Source organism: Heloderma suspectum, chromosome 2 (genome assembly GCF_057233095.1).
Source record: "Heloderma suspectum isolate Gila_16-S chromosome 2, 16-S_ref, whole genome shotgun sequence".
NCBI lineage: Eukaryota > Metazoa > Chordata > Lepidosauria > Squamata > Helodermatidae > Heloderma > Heloderma suspectum.
Genome location: NC_139459.1, coordinates 173,919,967 through 173,944,094, shown reverse-complemented (window position 1 = coordinate 173,944,094; position 24,128 = coordinate 173,919,967). Strand labels below are relative to the sequence as shown.

The window sequence follows — 24,128 nt, the reverse complement described above, 5'->3', positions numbered from 1 at the left end:
GCTTTGCTGCCCCTGCTATTGACAGTGGGGAGGCACAGAGTTAGCCTCTCGGGGGTAGTGATCTATTGAGACAACGTATCTAGTGAGTAAAACTGTGAGACCACCCTCAGGGCTCTTGATAGGGAAGGGGTCAAATAACGGATGTATATCCACCCTCCGCTGTTGTAGAAGGTCCCATCAAATTACTGGCAAGGCGCTGTTTAGAAGAGAATTTGTGGACTGATTAACAACCACGGGGATCCCTGTGCTTACCTCACCCCATGTGCTCTTCTCATTGTTTGGCTCCTCCTTCCCTGTGCATGCGAAGACTGCCAGACAAGCAATCTCTTTTCTGTCTTGCCCATTTCGAGTCCATCCTGAAATCGTCCGCTTCTGAGGCAAGGCGAAGCAGCCACTGCAGCAGGTGACAGGTCTGGGGTGCCGTTAAAAGCGACAGGTGCAAGACCAATGGGTTCGACTCTCCACTGGCACAGTCCACTGAGGAGTTCTCCTGGGCGCTCCCCTTTGAAATGACTGGGAGCCGCATGAAGAATTTTTGATGGGGCTTGTGCCTCTGCCTTAATTTAGCTCATGGGTGCATAGGGGATGCCTTGGGGCAGCCTTCTCCAGCCTGGTGCCCTCCAGATATATTAGACTACAACTCCCAGCTGCGACACATCTGGTGGGTACCAGGTTGGGAAAGGCGGCCCTGGGGGTTTTTGCCTCTGGCACCAAATTGCCTTGGGCTGGTCCTTCCAATGATACAGGAACAGCACCCACTGTGCTCCCCACACTGAGCCTCCTGTCAATAACTGTACTGCAGCCCAGTGTCCAGGTTGACTGGAGTATTGCTCTTAGTTTCCAGGGGTTACCTGTGAGTTCTTTGTGTCTCCCGGGCAGCTTGGAAGGGAGCCATCCTAGGGTTCATGTGCACGAAATGTGCAGGGAAAGCTTTCCAGTTCCTGAAGCACAAGAGGTGGCAGCTGTGGACAAGCTGTGGAGGTGCAAGGAAGGTGCAGCAGAGGGGATGGGAGAGAAGACAAGGTGGAAAAGGACCGAAAAGCATGCCTGGGAGGGAAGCCGAGGAAGAAGATGAAAGAATCGCCGCTGCAAAGGTTTGGGCAGAGAGGGGAAACAAGCTGCTGAGGAAGTTGTTTTGGTTGGAGAAGCAGTAGAGGTTTTACCTTGAAGGTCTTGGTTGTGCAAAGTTTGCGTTACTCTTTGGCTCGGGAACTTTGGCCCCCTCACCCTGCCCTGCCTTCTGTGCCCTGGTTTGCAGCTTTCTTTTATCAGCAGGCCCCACTGAATGGGGAGGCGCAATAAGTCGAATTCCCCCTCTCGCCACCAGCCAACTACTAACTCTGGACACCCCTCCTCCCTTCTTTGCTACCTGGCCTTCCTCAACCAGATGTCCTCCAGATGTCTTGGATTGCAATGCCCATCATTCCCAACCAATGCAGCCTTTGAGCATGCTGTCGGGTGATGGGGATTGTAGTCCAACTCATCTGGAATAATGCCGGTGAGGGATGAGGGTAGGGCTCTCTCCCCTCTGAGTTAAAGTAGCTCTTGTCCCTGCAGAGGACAGGAGCTACTCCAGCTGTTTTGGCCAGCAGCTCCCATCAGCCCTAGCCAGCATAGCCAGTGGTGAGTAATCATAGGAGTTGTAGGCCAAAACATTTGGCGGGCCAAGTGCCCCAGCCGTGCTGTAGAGATCTCAGTGCACAGATTCTTGCCCTCCTTTTTCCTGGGAACGTGAATGGAAATAGAGCGTGCAGCCAGCATGAAGACGTCTTCTCTTGGTTGCAGGTGCCAGTCTGCCTCAACGCCTCTTTTTTTTTTTTAGGTGTTTGGAGAACTATTGGGGAGTGAGAAGGAGGCAAACTGGTAGCGGGGTTGCCAGCCTCTCTCTGATGTACCCAAACTGCTTCCCAACTTCAATTTCCCATGGATTGCTCTTGCACTGAACCACTGAAACGAGTCACAGGAGAAAAATGTAAAAGCAGCCTTACTTGGGAGGAAGCCCTACTGAGGAAACGATCCTCGGTACCTTTTATCCTCCTGGCTGGTAGTATCATTTATGTACCTTCCATCTCACTTGTTCCCTTCACATGCTTCATTCTGTCAAGCCTGTGAGGTGCACGCCAGTACATTGCTGTCCCCATTCTGCATGTGCAGGGCCTGAGGCTGAGACATGAGGGATTGCCTGGGGCCGCTTCATGATTTTGTGCGTGGGGGGTGGGGAGGAGATTCGAACTGTGGCGCTCCTAACTCTCTTAACCACTACTGTGCCACACCAGCTCTTGCGTGAGTTAATCCACATAGTGTGCCAGAAAAGCAGCAACACCCGCACACCTGAAATTCAACGTTGGCACCTACGAACTGTTCTCATTTATTTCACCTTCTGCATTCCTTGCTCTTGAAAGGGAATACTCTTCTTCCATCACTTCATTAAACTGTCTTGTACTGCATTTGCGGGAGTGAGGTGACTCTTACGTCCTGAGACAACTGACCCTGGGCTAATGGTGAATCCTGGTGTGGCTGCCGGTGAAAACTGCACCATATCGTCAGCCCCTCACCCCAGAAACATCAGGTTATGCCAGATTTCCTCACTCCTGCCAGCAGCTGCCAATAAAGAAGAGTAGGGGAAACATGGTACTTCGCAACAACATGGCATGAGTTGAGCGGTATCACATGTTATGGAGGTGAAGGGGGAGCTAGATGTACTGCTGCTGAGCTTGGCAGATAGTGCAATATCTAGTTTAGAGTGGCTGTCTGTGGGATGGCAGGGGTTGGGGTTGATATATTCTACCAGCTCTGGGGTCTCCAACATTGTGTCCCACAGACACCTTTCTTGGCACTGTCTGGGGTCCCTGCCCCTCCTGATTTTTATTTTATTTCAGATTTTTAAAAAACTTAAAAGTGGGAGGCTGGCATTATTTTTATTTATTTATTACATTTCTATACCACCCAATAGCTGAAGCGTTCTGGGTGGCACGCTGCACAGAGAAGCACTGCCCTCCGGTGCCATTTGGGTTCAAAGGGATAGTTTTGTCTTTCGGAGCGCAGAACCCACCTCTCCCTTGTACTTAGGTTCTTGGGCAAGTTACTTTTGCTTTAGAATCATCAGTTTGCCTTCTGGGGAATGAGTGTTTTGTGACTGGCCATGCCCACCACGGCAGCCATTTTATAAAACAGCAAGCCCCCTGTGGCAGCCATTTTGTGAGAGCACCCATGACACTTCCTCAAAATTCCAACTGTGCCCACCAACCAAAAAAGGGTTGGGGACCCCTGTTAGCCAGACCCCTTCATTGTCAAAGGTTTTATGCCTGGACGCATCTGGCTTCATCCCCAAGCTTGTGAGATCCCCTTTGTGCGTGTCTGGTGGCTCCTCCAGGGTCTTCAGAGGTGAGAGGCAGGCCTTGCTCGAGGGGCACAGAGAGTTGTCCAGGAGATACGAACCTGATTCCCAATTGCAAGCCTGTCTCTCCATTCAGTGGCTTGTCTCCTCCACAGTGCCCTTTGCCTCGCTCATCTTTCCCCTCACGTGCTGTCTCCTGGACTAGTGGCTCTGCATGGCTGTCACAGGCCTCTGTTCCCCTTTCCTACCAGGCATTTCTCCACCACCCTCTCGCTCCTTTCAGGGCAGCAGTGCGCTTGGGCTGTGTTCACCGCTGCCAGACTGTGCCTGCCTGAAATACCGTCCGTGATGAGGGCTGCTGACAAGCATTCCAGGGCAGGCTTTTCTTCCCCCTCCCTCCCCCCAATTTTCACAATTTGATTGGACCACGAGCCCAATGTGTTGGCAGTTGCAGCAGGAGACACGAGCACGATCCACTGGTGCGTGTGGCTCAGTGGAGTCTTTTCAGTGAGCTCCGTGCCCAGATTCCCTCGAATTTAACGAGAAAAGGCGTTGGTTGTATGCGTAGCTTTCTTGGTCATTTTGTCACTTCTTGCACAACCGGCGCCTCTTCCAGCTGCTTCCTAAACATCAACCCATCCCAACCCTTTCCCAATACAGCAGGCTGTTCTCCTCCTCCCTGCCCCCCCCACCCCGCCCTTGCCTTGTGGCAGTTGTCTGGGTTTGTGCCTAATGAGTGGACAATCCCTGTGCCTGGGATTTCTTCTCCCTGACGGAGTATGGCTGGACTCCTTCCCTCTTTCTTTTGGTTTGGCTGCCCCCGAGTCATAGATAAGCTTGGACCAAACCATGCAGATGGGTTGGCTGATTTCAGTGCATGACACCTGAGTGAGAATTGACACTTGAATCTCAATTCAGGGTGTCTGAATGTAGTAAAGCAGCCTTTCCCCAACCTGGCGCCCTCCAGAAGTTTTGAACGACAACTTCCAGCATTCTTGGCCATTGGCAATGCTAGCTGGGGCTGATGGGACCTGAAGTCCAAAACATCTGAAGGGCACCACATTAGGTGAGGGTTTGGTAAAGCTTCAGGATCCCTGTGGTACTGCAGATTAAATCCTAGTTCTCTTGAATTTGTTGCAGCAGGATTTGGGAATACAGGCCATATAAGCAGGTTGAAATAGCAAGGAATTCTGGCACTTCTCTGTAATTCACTAATGGTAGGCTGTGACTATCCTTGGTCAGTTTGCCTCCCAGGTAAACTGTTTTCCAGCAATGTTTGGTTCTGCGCTGTCTTTCTGTGACTCTCCCAAATCTGGCATTAGGTTGCTTTTCCCCCAACTCGGTCCTATAGATAGTTGCCCATCTGCAAAGACTTTCTTTGATGTTGAGAAACCTGTGAGATCTTGCTTTTCACCCCACCTGTTGGTTTCAGTGCTGGCTGTGGTCAGTTTCGTTTACTGCCTTGTTGTGGCTGAGCTGACAAATAATGGAACTAGTACTCCCAACTTTTAATTGCTAGATTACTCAACTAAAGCTTTTGTTGACCAACCTGTGAAGTGTGAGCAGAAAGATATGTGTGAGATGGTGGGGAGGAAGGGGAGGCTATTGAAGAAAATAGCACCAAATACAAAACTGAGGAGGAAAAAAATCTGTCAAGAAGACTGAATTTCCTAATAGGCTCATTCCTTTTCCAACCTTAAAACCAGTTCAATTTTTCTGATGAAATTTGTGGCAAGATACCCAATCATCATAGTTCAGTTGACAGTGTAGTACAAGCAAGAAAGTAGGTGTGTTGAAGAAGGTGCTTACAGAGTAAAGTTAGATGCTCTAAGGACAAGCCCTATCTCCAGCCATTAACTAGCCTGTCTTGCGAGGAAACCTTCCTGACCCCAACTACCTGATCAATCAGGTCCTTCAGGATGGAATCAGTGCTGCTTGCTTCCAAGTAAGTATTTGAGGCTTGGAAGCCAAACATTCATTGGTGTTGTTGGGTTTGGAGCGGAGGCGGGAGGGGAGGAGAGGGGATGGAACCTTCTGTGCCAGTTTCAACTCCTGCATCTGCGTGGCTTGTTGTACTGTGAAGGAAAGGCACCTGAGGCCTTTATGCAACAGGGAGGCTAAACGTGCCCTCCTCCCTCCCTTGGAGGCTCATGGAAATCAGCGGGGCTAAATTTCCATCTCACTTTTAAGAAGCTGATCAGAGGCCTGCCTTGGCTGGAGATGCCTAGATATTTTGAATTGGTAACGCCACTTGTGCAGCCCTGCTAGATGTGGGGAAAACAGAGTTTTGTTGGGGCTTTTGTCCCTACCTTCTCTTTCCCCTTAAGCGTTCACTGGGTTGCGTCGATGATAAACTCCCATTTTCTTTTTGCAGCTGACCAGGTGTATGGTGACCAAGACATGCATGAAGTGGTCAGGAAACACTGTATGGACTACCTGGTGAGTGAGGGTGGGCTTCCCGATGAGGGTGGGCTTCCACCACTGCCTCTCATCCAGGACTGCAGTTTCCAGAGATTCTGTGTTCTATGAATATAGGCAGCCCATAAGGCATGCCGGTTTATCAGGCGAGGTCCCTGGCAATTCCTTCTCCAACAGTTTCTTCTGAGTAGTAAGCACCTCCTCCCTGCCCAGAAATCATCCTAATCTCCTGTCCTCACACTTGCAGCCCTACAACTTGTGCACACTGCTACTTTCTCTCTCCTCTGCGCGCACATGCATGCCCCCCATGTCCAGATCTGACTCTGGGAGAAAAGATTAGGAGTCACAGGCAAATCTCTGTATCAAGGAACCTCTCTTTTTAAAACTGCCATTTCGGGAGCCATCCAAATTGCTTGAGAGCGCTCTGGCCAACCCTGGCCCTGTAGGATTACATTAGCACTGAGGGAGTGATTCTGCATTATCCCGGCTCTGTGGGAGCTGCTGTTTTCCCTGAACAGCTCCCATGGGGGTGAGCTAATGCTGAGTGACCTAATTTCATGGTTGCGGCCATTTAAACATTGCCCCAAGTGACCCCGTGTGGTTGAGTTGTCGCTCCAGACATGTGGAAGCTGCCCATAACAAGGCACCTCCAGTGCAGCTAAGGGGCAGCTCTCTTGCAGCTTTGCACGGGGAGCCCTTTCCTGGAAACGTTCTTCCCTCTGGCCATCCCGCTACTTTGTTCCATATTGGGAGTCTTTCTCCACCCTCTAATCTCAAGGCCCCTTCCACATTGCAGATGAAGAACGCCGATTACTTCTCCAATTACGTGACGGAAGATTTCACCACTTATATCAACCGTAAGCGGAAAAACAACTGCCATGGCAACCATATCGAGATGCAGGCCATGGCAGAGATGTACAACCGACCTGTGGAGGTTTACCAGTATGGCACGGGTACGCACAGCTCCCAGCATTCAACTCCTGCCCTCCAATCCTTGCTGATGCTGACCTTTGGCTTGGAGATAGTAGCTTCCCATCTGTCCCAACCAAGGGGGACAATGGCCTCAAGAATGCTTGGGCAAAGTGGGAGCGGGTTTGTGTTACGCATCATTCTGAGCTGCTGTCTCTCCCTTCCAGAGCCCATCAACACTTTCCATGGCATCCATCAGAATGAGGATGAACCCATCCGGGTGAGCTATCACCGCAACATCCATTACAACTCCGTGGTGAACCCCAACAAAGCTACCATTGGGGTGGGACTGGGGCTGCCCTCCTTCAAGCCAGGGGTGAGTCTTTCCTGGGTGAGTTCTGGGGAGGGGAGGGCGTCTTGGCCAGAGGAAGAGCTTGGAGGTCAATATCCCTTCCAGCAGGGGTGAGGGGATGGATGACCACCCACCCAGCCCTCTGTGGGCCAGATGACATCGGGATGTGTGCGTGTGCGGGAACGCACCCCATGATGTCATTTGGTCCCCGGTCAAGGCATAGGGTGGGTCATCTTCTCAGCACTTCATCCAGGGACGTGGCTTCGCTGCACGTGGGCTTCCCCCATTGAGAAAGACCTGCGTGCAGCGAGGCTGCTCCATCTGAAGCTTTGCCTGCCCCCATGCCTTCTCCCATTGGGGAGTATCTGGGGAAGGCAAAACTGAGCCAGCTCGCCGTTATTCTGCCCAGACTTTCCCTAGCCAGGGAAAGCCCAGGCAGAGCAAAGCAGAGCACATGCATACCAAAGCCTTCCTGGCTGAGGTGCCAGGTGGAGGCACATTTGGCCAGAGAAGGACTTAGCGCACTGCTCGCCCTCCTAGTCAAAGACAGCCATGGGAATTCCTCTCCCCACCTACTCCCCAAACCCCAGTAACCTTCAGGGGGTGGGGCTTGGCGAGGCATAGGGGGAGGGTCCCATGGAGGGAGCCTGAGCCTCTGCAGACTGAGCCTCCGTGGGCCAGGTTAGGGCCATGGCTTGGAGGTTCCCCATCCCTGCCTAACAGGATAAAAACTAAAAGAGCAGCTAAAATGAGGAGTGTTCTGGGAGTAGGCCGGGTTGGAACATGGCAAGGAGTGGTTTGATGGACAAAGACAGGGAGGAGAGAAAGATGGCTTGCTAAGAGGTGTGCCTGATGATGTAACCTACTGTGCATTTGCTGGAGCAGGGGTGGGGAACCTCAGCCCTGGGGGCCAAATCCAGCCCTCCTGGGGTCCCAGTCTTGCCCTCTGGGGTTCCTCAGGTGGCCCTGCCCCCTTTCCCCACAACGACCAATTCTTTGGGGCATTCCTGGCTTTTGTGTGCGTGTTTCCCCCACTCTAAAGGGTTGAAATGCCTCTCTTAAAACCTATTTCCTGGCAGTAAGAGCCGTTTTGGCCCTGCCCCCTTTTGCCATTGGCCCCACCCATCACTAGAATGTGCCCCCCCACCTCTCCGAATGACATTTTGCCCTCGGGCTGAAAGAGGTTCTGCACCCCTGCACTAGAGGAAGGGAATAGTTGACCAGAGTGTTCTTATTTTTTATTGTTTATAAAATATATCCCACCTTTCTGACATCAGAAAGGCCCCTGAAGTCTGCTAGATGTTTGTCTTGATCTGGTGAATGAGCCAGGGAAGGACGAGCCCTGGGCAGGAGAGTCTGTCCAGAGTGTTGGTTTCTGCCTGCCAATCACATTCTTGCCACTGCCGCTCTCTAGGTGTTACCATCTGGCGGTTCTGACAAAGCAGAGCAAGGAAGCACATTGAGATTAGCAGCTCTGGGATGGTGCCCTCCTCTGCCACTTCCAAGCCAACTTTGAAGAGGCAGGAGAAACATATCCACTGGCTGCTAGGGAATTATCACCAACTTCTTCCCCTGGAGCTGGCAAACCAGCCATTTGTCCAGGGCTGCTGCAGCAACATTCATAACAAACTAACCTCATCCCTTCTTCTTTGCTGGGGAGAAAGTGAATAGAGGTGCTGTTCTTAGGTGGCAGGCACTTCTCACTCTGCCCCAACGTCTAAATTATACTAATATATTATATTATACTCATGATTGACAGGACTTGTCTCTTCTCTTTTTTCTGCTATTTAGATTTTTTTAAAGTGGGCAGTGGGGCTTTGGATGGGCCTGGGGGTCCTGTGAGTTTGCTAAGCCTCCCTTCTCTTTGTAGTACGCAGAGCAGTCCTTGATGAAGAACGCAATCAAGACGTCAGAGGAGTCATGGATCGAGCAGCAAATGCTGGAGGACAAGAAGCGAGCGACTGACTGGGAAGCAACCAACGAGGCCATTGAGGAGCAGGTTGCCAGGGAGTCTTATTTGCAGTGGCTGCGCGACCAGGAAAAGCAGGCCAGACAGGTTTGGCTTACTTCTTTCCCTGTGTGGGGAATGAGGGCTCTCAGGATGTCTCAGGGGTCGCTGCAGACTGGTGCTCTGGGCCTCATTCCTCCAGCAGGAATGGGCTGTAATGTCAGACTGGCTCCAGGCAAGCAAGGGACTGGGCCTGTGGCCCTGAATCGCAGCATCCCCACTCCCTTCTCCCCACAGCCCCGCAAAGCCAGCGCCACCTGCAGCTCTGCCACGGCGGCCGCAGCCAGCGGTTTGGAAGAGTGGAGCGGCCGCTCTCCACGTCAGCGCAGTTCAGCGTCATCCCCGGAGCACCCAGACCTGCACAACGAGCTGAATGCGGCCAAGCCACCTTCCCCAGGAAGCACCGCGGCCCTAGCACTTACTAAGCCCCCCTCGCCATGTGCTCCTGGTGAGTGCTGCACGGGGCAGCGCGGGAAGCACCACGTTGGGGAAGGGCATGTGTGGCGCCAGGGGCCAAGGGAGGTGGTTTCCGGGACGCCATGCAGCGGGAAGGCAAATGGGGAGACAGACGTGGCCATTGCTTGGGACGCAGGCAGGCCATACAGGTCCCCTGCTTCTGCCAGCATGTTCTTTCAGCATGGCAAATGCTTGCAAGCCATGTGGGCGTCTCTGTGCCCATTCTGGTAGCCCACATGACAGGGCATGGATGTGCCATTTGCCACTTTCCTGCCTAGACAGGAAGCGGTTGCCCCGGGCTCTGCATCCCTGAGCCAAGCCGCTTGTACAGCAGGGGTAAAGCCACACCTGCAGACACCATCATGCTCTTCTGCTCTGACCTAGCGCAGTCCTGTGGAAGCCACGCCTCCCCTTTTTAAGAGTAGAAGGGAGAATGGAAGAGCCACCGGCGATGTCGCTATCCCACAGCATTGTGGGATATCCCTTCCTGGCTGGTTGGCTGCATCCTTGCCGCCATTTTCAAGGGCTGTCGGGGAGGCAGGGCAGAGCACCTAGCCGGCAGCGGGGGCGCAGAGTGTGAGGAGAGAGGACCAGGAACTTGCCTTTACGCACGTGGTGGACTGCCTTTCCAGTTGCGATGCCTGGGGGTGTTCACACGGAGTGTGTGTTGAAAACAAACAAGCCACGACCTCAGGATAAAAAGATAAAATGACAATACTTCATCATTCTATACCATCAGAAGCCAAGTCCTCTTCAGGCAAGGGATCTCACTGTGAAGTACAAATGGACTCAACTGAAATGGGGAAGTGAATTTGCAGACCTGGAAGACCCCAAAGCAAGGGGAGGAGGTTCACAGGAGTAAAAAAGGAGCAGGAAAAGCAGAGCAGGGCCACAATAATTACACCTGATTCTGGATTAATAACCTAACCACAGCAGAGAAGGATTTGAGTCCTCACATGAGCCTCACCTCCATTCTCTGACCTAGAGGAAGGAGAATGGTGGCAGCGTTCTTTTGAGGATGGGCCAATGCAGACTAATGATCTTCCTCTCTGTCTAGGGCAGGGGTGTTGAACCTCAGGCCCGGGTCCCCATCTGGCCCTCTGGGGTTCCCCAGGTGGCCATACCCCCTTCCCCACATCACCAAGTGGTTCCTCCCCCCCCCCCACCCAGCCATCTAGAGTGTGAGGGTGTGGTGGCTTCCCGGCTTTTGCGCAATTTCTTCCCCATTTTAAAAGATTGACGTGCCTCTCCTAAGGCTGTGATACTGGCAATAAGAGCTTTAAGCTACAATATGTTGTGATATTGGCCCTGCCCACCTCTGGAATGCAGCCCCTGAGAGCTTCTCCGAAATGGAATTTGGACCTCGGCCTGAAAGAGGTTCTGCATCCCTGCTCTAGGGTGACTCCTTGCATCGCTTTATTGCAGAGATTACCAGGATGTTGAATTCATGTCAGAATTCCAAACTGTTGTGCCACGGCAGAATCCACATATTTTATCTGCTGTTAGTTCCTGCCAAGGGGAGCCCTGAAAATTATTTGCATTTGAAGGGGATGCAGATCTCACAAGGGTCAGTTCTCTGCATACCTCAGCAACACACAAGACAACAAGAATTTCTAGCTGAGACAGTTTAAACTTACAAGTCTTCAGATGGTCTCCTGTGATAGATAACAGATTCTGAATCCTGAAATGTGAATTAGCCTGAGCATATTTTGGCATATCTAACCCTTCCCCCCTAAATATCCACCTCTACACAGGTACAAGCAGCCAGCTTTCTGCAGGTGGTGGCCGAGCAACCCCTCCCTTAGTGTCATTGTATCCAGCCCTGGAGTGCCGGGCAATAATGCAACAAATGTCACCCACAGCATTCGGTAAGTGCCCTCCCATGTGCCAAGAGCCAGGACATGGGAGGAATCTCACAGAGCTGGTTCCAGCCCATCAACTATTCTGAGGTTAGAGCCAGCTTTTCAGGTACTTCTGTGCTATAGCTGAAGTCTCTTCGCTTCTCCAGTGCAGAATCCTAAATTCAGTAGCTGGTCTCAAGTGGGCCAGTTGTTGCCTGCCAACACACTTCCAAGTTTTTATCTACAATCAAGTGGACTAGAAACTTATTTTAAAGATTTATGCTCTACTCCTTGAGATTCTGCTCGAACACCTAGATTCCACAATTGATGGCATACTCCATATAATATGGCATGATTGCAGCCATGCAGATTTTCAGGGCAACTGATTCTCAACTTTTCTATGTCGCTTGCATGCTGTCTTAGGAGAGAGTTGACCCCTTTATGCGAAAGAGATTACTTAAAGCCTCTTGTAGCCTAATATGCATCTCCTAATTCAGCCTGCCTCAGCATGATGCCCTCCACATGTTTTGGACTACAACTCCCATCAGTCCCAGCCAGCATGGCCAATGGTCAGGGATGATGGGATTGTAGTCTAGAACATCTGGAGGGCGCTAGGTTGGGGAAGGCTGGCTGAACTCATCTCTTGCTGTAGGCAATGGACATGAGGAAGACGAAGGAAAGAACGGAAACATTGTGAGAAGGACCATGGATAATAGGGCCCTGTAGGTGGAACAGAAAGGAGTTTCATTCTCAATTTGCTTCTTAAATTATGTGAAATTGTAATTTGGAATTTCCAACGACGTATTTCAAGTTCCAGAATGGGAAGGCTGGTTGGGGCAGGTGGGGGTGGATTTTTGTATGAACTGGGTTGGGTGCCAGAGTCCCAAGCCTACAAATTCTGAAACTGGAATGTTTGGCGCTTTGCATTTGGGAAGTCTTCACCCAACCGAAATTTATGTATTTATGTATTTATTTATTTATTTATTTCTTACTTATTTACTTATGTACTTATTTATTTCATTTCTGTTCTTCCAAATAGCCGAAGCTCTCTGGGAGGTTCACAAAAATTAAAACCACAGAGTGCAGCATAAAACAATATAAAATACGAAAGCTTAAAACCACAATATAACAGTACAACCATAATAAAACCTAGCAGCAATGCAGAGATTTAAAATACAGGTTTAAAACACCAGAGCTAAAAGATTAGGAAGCTAAAATACTTGGAGGATAAAAAGGTCTTGACCTGGCACTGGAATGAGAACAATGTAGGCGCCAGGTGAACCTGTCTAGGGAACTCATTCCACAGCTGGGGGCCACAACAGAAAAGGCCTTCTTCCTGGTAGCCACCCGCCTCACTTCCTTTGGCAGGGGCTCCCAGAGAAAGACCCTGAGGTCCTTAGGGTCTGGGCAGGCACATATGGAAGGAGGTGATCCTTCAGATAACCCGGTCCCAAGCTGTTTAGGGCTTTGAATGTTAATACTTGTTTCGACTTTTCTTGTGGCGTCTTGTTGCAGGTGTAGAGGTAGTTGATGTGAAAGCAGCCATATTGCAGTCCAGTTTGGCGCACAGGGCACTGTGGTGGTGCAGCCTGGGCAGGAGATGGAACTGAAGTGGTGGGAGAGGCTGAGCATGGCAGGGCAGCAGCGTGAAAAGGGCTCAGGGCGTGGGGAGGAAGGAGAATGGCTGATGTGAGAGGACAGAGCAGGGGTGTGGAACCTGTGACCTTCTAGATGTTGTTGGCCTCAACTCCCATCATCCCTGTGCTGGCTGGGGCTGATGGAGCCTGACAGCATCTGGTGGGCCAAGGGTCCCTCTGCTCGAGAGGAACCTGAGGCTCCATCAATGACCCCTTCACCCTCTTGTCTCCTCCGCCAGGCCTGAGCGACTGGGATGACGACGAGATCCTGGCTTCGGTGCTGGCGGTGTCGCAACAGGAGTACTTGGAAAGCATGAAGAAGAGCGCCCTGCACAGAGACAGTGGTTCCGACAAGAGTTGATAACTCGCTCGCAGCTCCTGTGCTCATCTGACACCCCTTAGGTGCATGTTTTGGCAGGAAGGATGATAATACCTGGGACCCCTCCCCTCCTCCGCTGCTGCTGATCAACGCTCCTTCGGCTGTCCTTTTGCTCCCTGACTTTGGCTCTCTGCCTCTGACCCCCAGTGTGTTGGGGGAGAAGCAAGAGAGGGACAGGACCTCCTGCAAGGAGCTGGGACACGCACAAACTGGGGCATGCTGGGCTTCCCCCTTCACCAGCCGTTCTTTCATTATTAAAAGAAATAATTGATCTGGTCCTCAGTGAGCCCTCCCCACTTTGGGATAGGAGTGGGGGTACTGTTTGCATATGGGGGACGAGGGAAGGTGGCCTGAGGTTGGATTTAGGGGACCGGAAAGAAGCTTAACAGCTTCTGCAGAAGCAGAGTTGGCTGTACGGCCTGCCAGCTTCCCTCATCCTGGATGCTGGGGCAGAGTCATTTTCAGACATGGAGAGAGAGATTGACAGTGCGCTACTGTTTTCCCTGCCCTCTTCACCCTGGTGCCCTGCCTTCTGCCTGAAGGGACTTCACTGGAGCGGTCCCTGAGCCTGCAGCCATTTGGATTGCTCCAGCTTCATCTCTGAGGAACCGCTCTGCCTCTTGCCCGTTTATAGAACCACCTGAATTACTGTCTCTCCTTTCTCCATGTGATTGCCTCTCTCTCTTTTCACCCGTGTGTAATTTCCGGTTTGTTCACATGTGGCTCTTCTCCTGACGCCCCAGCAGGTATCACCACTCCCCTGGCTCCGACAGTTTGCCCATCTCTGTGGTCTCCCTAGTACTGTGCTCGTTGGCCTTCTTTGTCTCTCCTGTTGCTGCCTCTTCTGCTTTATACCCTGTGCCTAGCAGCAGGGGGAGGGTAGTATCGCTCGCCATTCACTGTCAGTACTTCCATAGGACGGGGCCTGGCCTTAGTAGAGTCGTGCCGAGGCAGTGTGGGTAACAAAATGGACTCTTGACAGATGGCGGCAGCGGCAACAGTGGTGGGAAGGTGCCAGGCTCTCTCATGGCAAAAGTACACCTTGAATCCCAGGGCAAGGGCCAGTGGAAACAGGGTCAGGTCCTGGACTGTTGGCCTGACGCTGGTGGGCTGACTTCAAGGTCTATGACTCTGAGAAAGTAAGGATCTCTGGTAACCTGCCCTTTTCCAGGTGTGGTGTCTTCCTCGCTACTGCTATAGTTAACCCATCGTGGCCATATTTACTCTCTAAGCCTGGGGTCTGAACAGATGTTTCTGACTGCCACTTTCATGTAAGGGCACAATGTGCTCAGCTACTCCTGCATCTTCACACAGGAGTCCAAAATCCATGGAAAGGTGGAATTTGCTGAAATCCCTGCCCCTTCTGTGGCTCAAAAGTGGCACCTTTGAAAAGGGGGGAGGAGAGGGGGTAGTCTGCTGCTTTAGGAAAAACTGATCCAGGAGACTCCATGGATGACTGGTTTAAAAGTGGTATTTGGTGCCTGAAATAAAGTATGGGCAGAGTTGACCACCTGCACTTTACTTCTCTCTCTCTCCCTCTCCCCACTTTTCACCTGTGGGATGGATGAGTGGCTCCCCTGTACAGATGGAGAAACAGAAGTTGGAACAGGTGACTTGTAGTCCATGAGAACGAAACGTCCAAGCCTGTTTCTTCGAATGATAGATTTGCTGTGCTTTCTAGTTTCAAGGAAACTAGACCACTGGAGGGGAATAGTGCAGCTCTTCATTGCTTTCTCGTGTGTCCCTTGTGGTCGAATCCCAGGATCACCTTTAAGTGTGAAAACAGCCACTGGTTATCATCTGTTCGGAACTGAATGCTGCATGGGGCCCTTTCAGAAGTACCCTGCGTCCCACCCAGGTGCTGGTTTACTGCCAGTCCATAACTAAAATTCCTTGACAAGAAATACCAAATTCTGCAAGATTGGTAAAAGCAGAGTAAATCATGTAAATATTACTTTGTTTGATCTAGTAAAGCAATCAGATTCGAGATACATTAAATGGAGGATATGCACACTTGGCATCACTGGTAACCGTTCCTTTGGCCACACCTCACAGAGGATTGCACAGGCAGCTGGGAAGGTCAGAGGTTGTAATAACTGGGTTGTACCAGAATAATTGGGTTGTACCGTAGCCACCTGAAGTCTCATTGATGCTTTTCAGCTTTTGAAATCACTGCCAGGAGAGCTGCCGACTTACTTTAAAAAGAAATCTAAGGTTCTTAGCAGCCTGATGGCCTCTATGCTTTTGAAATCAGGTTCAGATGGCAGTCATGCAATAAGCCCATGTCCCTGCTGCTCATGGGACTTCGGTTATGTATTGGGGCAGGGAGGTGGAGGGAGAGAAGACGAGTTGGACAAATATACACTATCTCTGGTTGATCTGTCCTTTGATCTGGACCTCATTCCTCACTTGCCACTTTATCTCCGCTGTCTACTGCTTTTCTCCTGCTGAGACTCTGAAGGTTTCTGTGACCCATCATTAGAATGGCTGGCTTACAACCTCTAGGGGAGAACAGGGTTTTAACTGACACGTGGCAGCCAGGAATGGCCTTCAATCTCGTTTCTGATACAAGGAGTTAGATATGTGTGTTCAACTGTGTGACTAGCTAATAGGTAGCACTGAATATTCAGGTGTAGGAAACACCAGCCGTACACCATTTCCAAGCTAGCTCGCTCTTGAGACAAATCTTGTACTGCATCTATTTCATTGCTGGGCCAGTCCAGATCCTTGGGAAAGTCTGTCCTATAACCAACAGTCCAGTTTTCCAGAAGCATTGAAGAGACTTTACAGGAGCCAAGCCATAGACATCAAGCAGTTTCTAGAGCCAGTTGACCTATTGCCTGGGTATTCAACTTGGTGCCCATGGGCACCAATGTACCTACAGACACCTCTCTGTGTCGTCCCCCCCTCAGATCACTGCCCCTCCTGCTTTTTACTTTATATCTTAAGATTTGTTTTAATTTTAAAAAAATTAACTGGGAGGCTGGCATGATGTAAAGCAATGTGCTACCCTCCAGTGCCATCTTCATTTGGGTTTAATAGAGTGCTTCTGTGTTTTGGAACTCAAACCCTAACTCTACCTTGTACTTAAGTTCTTGGGCAGTTTACTTTTGCTTCAGACTTACCAGTTTGTCTTCTGGGAGATGAGTGTTTTATGACTGGCCTCATTCACCATGGCAGCCATTTTATGAACGAGCAAGCTTCCCCCTCTCCCCCAACATAGCAGAGAATTTCTGAGAGTGCCCATGACTCAAATTTCAAAATGTGCCCACTGATCCAAAAAAAGTTAGGGATCTCTGATTGTCTCTACATTTGCCAAATAAGTTCAGTTCTGCTGTCTGGGCAGCACTCACAAGCATGAGCAGAAGGGGCTGCAAACACAGCAGGGCTGGCTTACCATATTTTGAAGTAAGGGAAATAATATGCACTAACATCCAAAGAGTTCCCACCCACCCCAAGCCCCCAAATACAGTCAGGTCCAGAAATATTGGAACAAGGACAACTGTTTTGGCAGTTGGCCTCTGTACACCACCACATTGAAGTTGAAAGGAAACACACCCAGATGGGAGCAAAGTCAGGACTTTCAGCTGTAATTCAAGGGGTGTGGCAAAAGTGAGGCACTAACCATTCAGGAAGGACAGCCAGTGGCATACACCCCCCCCCCATCGTTACCCCAGAGTTTCTGAAGGCAAAGAAGTGGGATGTTCTTCAATGGCCACGTCAGCCACCTGATCCCCACCCAATAGAGCATGCTTTTCACTTAGGGAAGACAAGACTGAAGGCAGAAAGACCCACAAACAAGCAGCAGCTGAAGGCAGCTGCAGTAAAGGCCTGGCAAAGCATCTCGAGGGAGGAAACTCAGCATTGGGCCATGTCCGTGGGTTCCAGACTTCAGGCAGTCATTGACTGCAAAGGATTTTCATCCAGGTATTAAAGGTGATCCTTCAGTTTGAAAGGATTTTGGTTTGTTCCATTACATATGAGCCCCCAACGATGGGTGTGTGTGTATGCCACTGGCTGTCCTTCCTGAATTTTTGGTGCCCCACTTTTGTCAAACGCCTTGAATTACAGCTGAAAGTCCTGACTTGGACAACTGCATTTCAGAGGAAAACGGGAGCAGAGTGGTCAGGGGGACATGCTGAGGTATCCAGTGTTAGTCTTGTTTAGAGCAAGCACAATGAAATGAATGGGACTTAGTTATAACTGACTAACATTGGATACAACCCTGCTGTTTCTAGGTCGATGAGCAATCCTGTTTTAGAGATGCACCTACAGCCATTTTCCAGAACTGGGGCTGGGCCAGAACATGCTACAGCTGTGTGTCCGGCCTGGTCTATACATGTAGCAGAAAGAGCATGAGGCGGTAGAACAGACTGTTTCAGGATAGCGGGGAGGGGATGCTTCCCTGTGTTTTAAAAAAACAAAAACTGCAAGCAGAAAACTAGCACCAAAGGGAGTAGAACATTTGTCCTAGTGTGCTAGTTTTGTTTTTTCAGGCAGCTTGGTACATAGAAAAATGATCAAAAACAGGGAAAAAACGAAACCCAAACCCTTCAGCCTGCACTGGTATGGTCCACACAGCCACTCAGGATTCCACTACTTCATTCTGCTATGTGTAAGCTTACCCTGCAGTGTGGCCTTTTGCCCAGTCGAATGTAAAGTTCCTCTCTGCTTGAACAATACAAGGTACAACTGGGTTCCTTTATACCATTCAGCAGTATGTGGGTGAATGCCTCACCCTATCCCATCCCATCCTCTTGATGTCAAGAGGTTGCATTGCGACTTTTTTCCTGCCGATCCCAGGGCCCCGTCCCACATTAATTTTTGAGGGGTAGAACCCCTCCGGAATGGCACCCCCCCATACCACTTTGATAACATCAATGGACCGGGGCCGTGGAGGAGGGTCTCACAGCTCTGCTCCTCCCAACACCAGTGTGCTTCCAGGTCTTGGGGAAACCAGAACAATGAGGCTGGAGTGATGGGAAATAACTGTAGCAGGTCTCCACCCTGCTGACACAGAACATCTGTGGTGGAGGGGCACGTGCCACACACCACAAAAGACGATGGCAGAAAGAGACCCTGAGATGGGAGAAGGCCATTTTCAGGAAAGGAATGGAAGTATCCCCCAGAGTTAGGATGCAACTACCTCCTGACCATGGTAACATTCTAGTTCTGTCTTGTCCAGTTTCAGACTAGGTAACTGTGATGGATTAGGAGGTGCTCTGGGCCAGCGCCAGCTCAGTCCGTGGGCAAGGCCCCCTCCCACAGTGAGGCTCCCTCCTCGCCGCCATGGTCACCAGCTGCGCTTTCTCCTCACTGCTGCCCCTCGCTTGTTTGACAGGCAGAGAGCCAGGGAGCAAGCAGGCAGCGGCATCTCCTGCTCCTCCTCGCCACCACCGTTGTCCAGGCCAGAGCGAGAGGCAGGCGAACAAGCAGGCTGCAAGGGTGAAGAGGAGGAGCAAGTCCAGGGGGCTCTTGGCAGGGGCCCCTGCTAGGAAGTGGGCCCCTGGCAGGTGCCCGACCAAGCCTGTCCTTGACACTGGCCCTGCTCAGGTCCTTTAACCAATCCTATTTGACCTACCATTAATTCTGGATTCAGTAAGAATACTTCCAGACAAAGGCGTAGAGGAACTTGGGAAGCTGCCTTACACTGAGTCAAGACCATTGGTCCATCTAGCCCAGTACTTCCGACACCGACTGGTAGCAGCTCTCTAGGGGTTCAAGCAGGATTCTTTCCTCGCCCTACTTGGAGATTCCAGGAATCGAACCTGGGACCTTCTGCATGCAAAACAGGCGCTCGTCCACTGAGCCACAGCTCCTCTGCTTGCTAGCGCAATTCACAGGCTTATTGTTGGCCATCTGCTATGCAGGCCGGCAGAAGATAGATTGGGATCTATTGGTAGATCTCTGGGTGACTTGCGTTAGATCAGCAAGGGGTCCTCTCTCCCGTTTGTTTAACAGCAGGAACATGACTTTCCCCACCTAAATTAGGCATGGCAAAATTAAGGAAGTGTGGGATAGCTAGCACTGGACTTTTATGTTAAAGGACTGGGAGCACACTTCAGTTCTGGTACTAGAAAAATTCCTTGACTCAGAAGCACCCTTTTCTGTCATTCTAAGTGTGTGTTTTGCGCTTGGCTCTGGTTGGTGGATCTAGCAGAAACAAAGTAGATTCAACAAACCTGAAGTCTGCCCACCCTGATCAGCTACACCCAGGCAGCTGAACTGGTTTCCTTGTGCCCCTTGGTGGTTTTTAAACCTGCAGAGAAGACTTCCCACACTGTCTCTGTCTCTTACAGAGTCCCCTGCAGACTGCAGAGAGGCCTGGGGCCTTTTCTAGAGGGCGTCCGCTCCCTATCCATGAAAAACACGGGCTAGACCTGGGTTGCACCTCATGGTTGCCTCATATGAATTGAGTTGGCACCTGGGAACACATCAAACACCGCACTCAGGCTGTGGCTAGCAAGAACAGAAGTGGGCCTGCCGTCTGACTAGGATGTCGTCTCCCCTTTAATTAATTGATTGCATTTCTATCCCCCCACCTCCCGCCAATAGCTGCTCTCTGGGCAGTTCACAACAAGTCAAACCACAAAATACAGCATAAAATACAATATGGAATTTAAAAGTTTAAAACTACAATCTAAAAGTTAAAAAAAAACTAGCAGCAATGCAGAGATTTAAAATACAATAACAAATTTAAAACAACAGAACTAAAAGACCAAGATGCTTGGGAAAATAAGGGAGCAATCCTATGTCTCCTAGACATAGGACAGGCTTCTGACTGCGCTCCCGGCCCCCTTCCCCTACCCCATGGAGAGAACTGTGCCAGCTATGTCTCCGTGCTCAGAAACCTGAGCGGGGGACAGGGAAAAGGGGTGGTCCCAGGGGAGGAGACCAGGGAAGCTGCTTTGCGCAGCTTCCTATGTTCACCCCAGCCTCCTTCCCTCCCCCTCCAAAGTGCCACGGCTAGATAGGCAAAATCACCCATCTAGCAAAAATATAGGGTGGACAGAGCACAGAGGCGAGGATCACCTCCATGCTCCAGCCCCCCTGCAGTAGGATACTTGGCAGCCTCTGACTTCAGAGGCTGCCAACTGTCAACATAGGATTGTGCCCTAAGAAGGTCTTCACCTGGCTCCAGAAAGAGCACAATGTAGGTGCCAGGTGAACCTCTCTGGGAAGCTCATTCCACAACCAGGGTGCCACAGCAGAAAGGGTCTTTTCCTGGTAGCCACCTGCCTCACTTCCTTTGGCAGGAGCTCTCAGAGAAGAGCTGCTGAAGATGATCTTAGGGTCCAGGCAGGTACATATGGGAGGAGATGATTCTTCAGGTAACCTGGCGCTAAGCAATTTAGGGCTTTGAATGTTAATACCTTATTGAGGTTCCCCTGATAGATTTCCAAGAAGCCCCAGTCTTTGCCCAAACATGGATTGAGAACAGTTGTCCTATCAAACCAGGCAGCCCCAAGCCATTTTGGGGCCCAAGGCAAAAACTCCAAACAGCAGCCCATGTGGTGGTAAACATAGAATAATCCATTGATTATAGCTTTCGTTTGCCACCCTTTAACAGTACACCATAATCTGCCACCTGAGGCAGGTCACCTCCACTTGCCTTGGGTAGGCCTGCATGCAGTGCTGGGGTCTCCAGTGTGATGGCCACAATACCTCCCTTGGTGCCCTCCTGCTGCTGATCTTTATTTTATTTTTTAAAAAATTCCTCCCCCCCCCGCCATTATTGGGAGGCTGGCATGCTGCAAAGTGCCATCTTCATTTGGTTTCAAAAGAATGGTTTTGTGTTTTGGAACTCGGATCCCCACCTCTACCTTGTACTGAGGTTCTCAGGCAAGTTATTTTTCTTTTAGTCTCACCTGTTTGCCTTCTGGGAAATGAGGGTTTTGTATCTGCCCATGCCCACCCTGGAGGCCATCTTATGAATGGGCAAGCCCCCATCCCATGGCAGCCATTTTGCAAGAGCGCCCATGAAACTCTCAAAATTCCAGATGTGCCCACCAACCACAAAAGGTTGGCGACCCCTGATCTAATGCAACATATTGCTGCTCTGTCACAGCTATGTTGTGGCAGGAATTGGATTGGTGCCCTGCTACTCTTTACAGATCCATATCCCTCTACCATGACTAATTTCTGCAGTTTATACAGATCACAGACTCCAGCATTTCTTGGTGCTGAATTAGAAGCTTTGCATTTTTAAAGTAAAGTATCCAACAGCCCCAGTACCCTGAACTGTGTCACAGTCCATAGCCCTAAGGCGCAAGTGCCATTGGTCCACTGGCCACTCTCTAGACCAGGTGTGGGCAACTGACATCCCTCCAGATGTTGCACTCCAGGGAGTTAGAGGCCTACATCTCAAGCAGTGGAGGCTGGTGGCTCTGATTTCGGTGGGTTCAGCACCCAAAATAGGTCCAGCACCTTTGATAGCTCCTTTAGAGTTCTGGCTGGTTCTGACTGAAACCCAGAGTGGATTCACAGCATCACCGAAATCAGAGCCACCGGCCTCCACTGATCAAGGACCGTAGGTTGCCCACCCCTGCTCTAGACGCAACGGTGGCCACAGGCAAGCCTAGTTCCTTGTTCATGTAAACAAGATCACAAGTTGAGACGATGACGACATCTGGATTTTGATTACATTTATAAGCAGCCAGGGTGGGAGATCAAAAGCTTGCTCTGCAAGACGATTCAGTAAAAAAAAAAAAAAATCATAATAAAATAATGGGAAGCCGAGCCTGCAAGTTAATGCTGAAGATAGGATGCATTAGGGAGAAATGGGGGGAAAGCCCAGTCTTAAAACCCCCAGCTGTGGCAAGAAGAGTATAGGTCAGGCCTGTGGAATCTTAGCCAGAGCTCAACGTTCCTTTCACTGTCAGTAGAAAGCGCAGGACAGAGCTTTTTGTCATAACAGCCTCCAGCTCTTCATTTTGACATTTTCTCGGCAAACAATTCCCACAGCAGTGAGTCCCAAAGGTTAATCATCTCCTGCCCCATCTCCTTTTCCTGGGGTGGAGATGGGAGGCATGAGGAAAAGGCCTGGAAAGGAATCCGCCACTTCTTTGCGTTGGTCCTGATGCAAAGCCAGTCGGACCAGATCCTTCGGGACTGAGTCACTCACCTGCGCAGCAGGGGCATGCAAGCAGCCAAACCTGAAGGACAAGCTTCCAGCACTTAGTGAACCCACATGCTTAGTACAGCTCAGCATTTGCTGCTGAAACATCACAGGCCTTGCTCAGAGCAATGCATCTGCTCCTTCATGGAGCAGTTCCCTTGAACACCCCGCTGTTGCCTCACCCGTCAAATTCTCCACAAGTCCTTACTGAATCCTAATTTTCCCTTCATGCAGCAGCCACTCCATGAACCATTTATTCACTCCTGTTGTGTGCAGCTGGCCCTTCCAAGCCTGCATCGGGTGCCCTCCAGATGTTTCTGACTTCAACTCCCATCAGCCCCAGCCTGCACAGCCAATGATCAGGAATGCTGGGAGTTGTAGCTGAAAATACCTGGAGAGCACCAGATTCGGGAAAGCTGGAGCAGACCGCAGTCCATGAAATCTTTATGCTGCTCCAACAGATCTGGTGCCGCAAGATGGTTGCGTTAGTTGCGGTCTCCAACCTTTCGCAGATAAAAATAGGGACACACTTGTGTATTCATAATGCTCCCACTCAGGGTCCCTGCCCAAGCCACCCCTGCCCTCCGTAATGCACATGGCTGAAGCATTAGGCTGAAGTCTGGGTTTGAGCCAGACTAAGGCGTTGCACTCAAGTCCCTTTGACTTCAATGGGAACTAAGTCATGACTCACCTTTTCACGTAGATGTCAGTGGGTTTCCTTGTTTTAAATTTAATACTCAGGAGAGCATTCCATCTCAAAGTAGATCTGACTGTTATTATTGAATAGTTTCAGTTCAGCACGTTCAGTAACATTTACTACCCAGAGCTGGTGTGTTGCAAGTGGTTAGAGTGTTGGACTGGGACTCAAGAGACCAGGGTTCTAATCCCCACTCAGCCATCACGCTCACTGGGTTACTTTGGGCCAGTCCCTGACTCTCAGCCCAACCTACCTCACAGGGTTGTTGGGAAGATAAAATGGAGAAGAGAATGACTATGTAAGCTGCCTTGGGTTCCTCCCAAGAGGAAAAAAGGCAGGATATAAAAGTAAAAAATAATAAGAATAACAAATATTATTATGGCGGGGGGGGGGGGGGAGACAGAAAAGAAGCAGCACTCTGGTGTTTGATGCTTAGACAACCAAGAAAGAATCAAGTTTGCAAGCACCTGGGTCTAGCCAGATGATTCAAAAGGGTTATTTGTTCTTTTGGTTGAATACACACCAGGAAAAAATGTTGTTTTTTTCTAGAGCAGCTTCACCCAACCTCTGGTGCCCTCCAGGCGTGCCCATGATCCTCAGCCAGTGGCTATGCTGGCTCAGGGACAATGGGAGTTGCAGTCCAACACACCTGGAGGGCACTAGCTTGGGGAAGGCTTGCTCTAGAATCCAGCCGAACGTCGCTCGGAAGCCAAGATGCAGCAAGTGGATCGAGCGATGCCCCTCATCGTGGCTCATGCCAGCTGGATCGGAGCCAACTGGGTTTCACGTTGCCCTGACCCGAGTGGGTGCGCAGCTCGGTTTCCGCAACGTAACGAGCGTGAAAATATTGCGCAAGACCTTCCCAATCGGCGACGGCGGGGGGATCTCCCAGCCTTCCACTTCCTCCTCTGGCTATATCTGTCTCGTCGTTTGCATAAAGCCGCCGCCGTTGATGGGTTGTGGGCGGAGCGATGCA

General features: G+C 50.6%; 1 protein-coding gene and 1 long non-coding RNA gene across 4 annotated transcripts in view; one reads left to right on the top strand and one right to left on the bottom strand.

Moving 5' to 3' along the window:
- The window catches only part of OTUD5 (OTU deubiquitinase 5), a 50,614-nt gene extending 34,893 nt beyond the window's left edge, over positions 1-15,721 (top strand). For both annotated transcript variants that reach the window (XM_084836188.1, XM_084836187.1), the window contains exons 3-9: positions 5,712-5,776; positions 6,552-6,708; positions 6,892-7,040; positions 8,887-9,072; positions 9,262-9,472; positions 11,235-11,348; positions 13,198-15,721. In XM_084836188.1, coding sequence (XP_084692314.1) covers positions 5,712-5,776; positions 6,552-6,708; positions 6,892-7,040; positions 8,887-9,072; positions 9,262-9,472; positions 11,235-11,348; positions 13,198-13,319 — 1,004 coding nt within the window. In that variant the 3' untranslated portion in view covers positions 13,320-15,721. The remainder of the gene's footprint in view (positions 1-5,711; positions 5,777-6,551; positions 6,709-6,891; positions 7,041-8,886; positions 9,073-9,261; positions 9,473-11,234; positions 11,349-13,197) is intronic.
- LOC146353309 (uncharacterized) lies at positions 8,238-24,055 on the bottom strand. Of its 2 annotated transcripts, none has more exons than XR_014788034.1 (4): positions 23,802-24,055; positions 14,891-15,105; positions 10,083-10,169; positions 8,238-8,449 (listed from the first exon to the last, which is right to left on the bottom strand). It is a non-coding gene; the product is annotated as an uncharacterized LOC146353309 (long non-coding RNA). The 2 variants fall into 2 exon arrangements; XR_014788035.1 differs by lacking the exon at positions 23,802-24,055 and adding an exon at positions 23,147-23,444.
- Between the last annotated feature and the right edge of the window lie 73 nt (positions 24,056-24,128).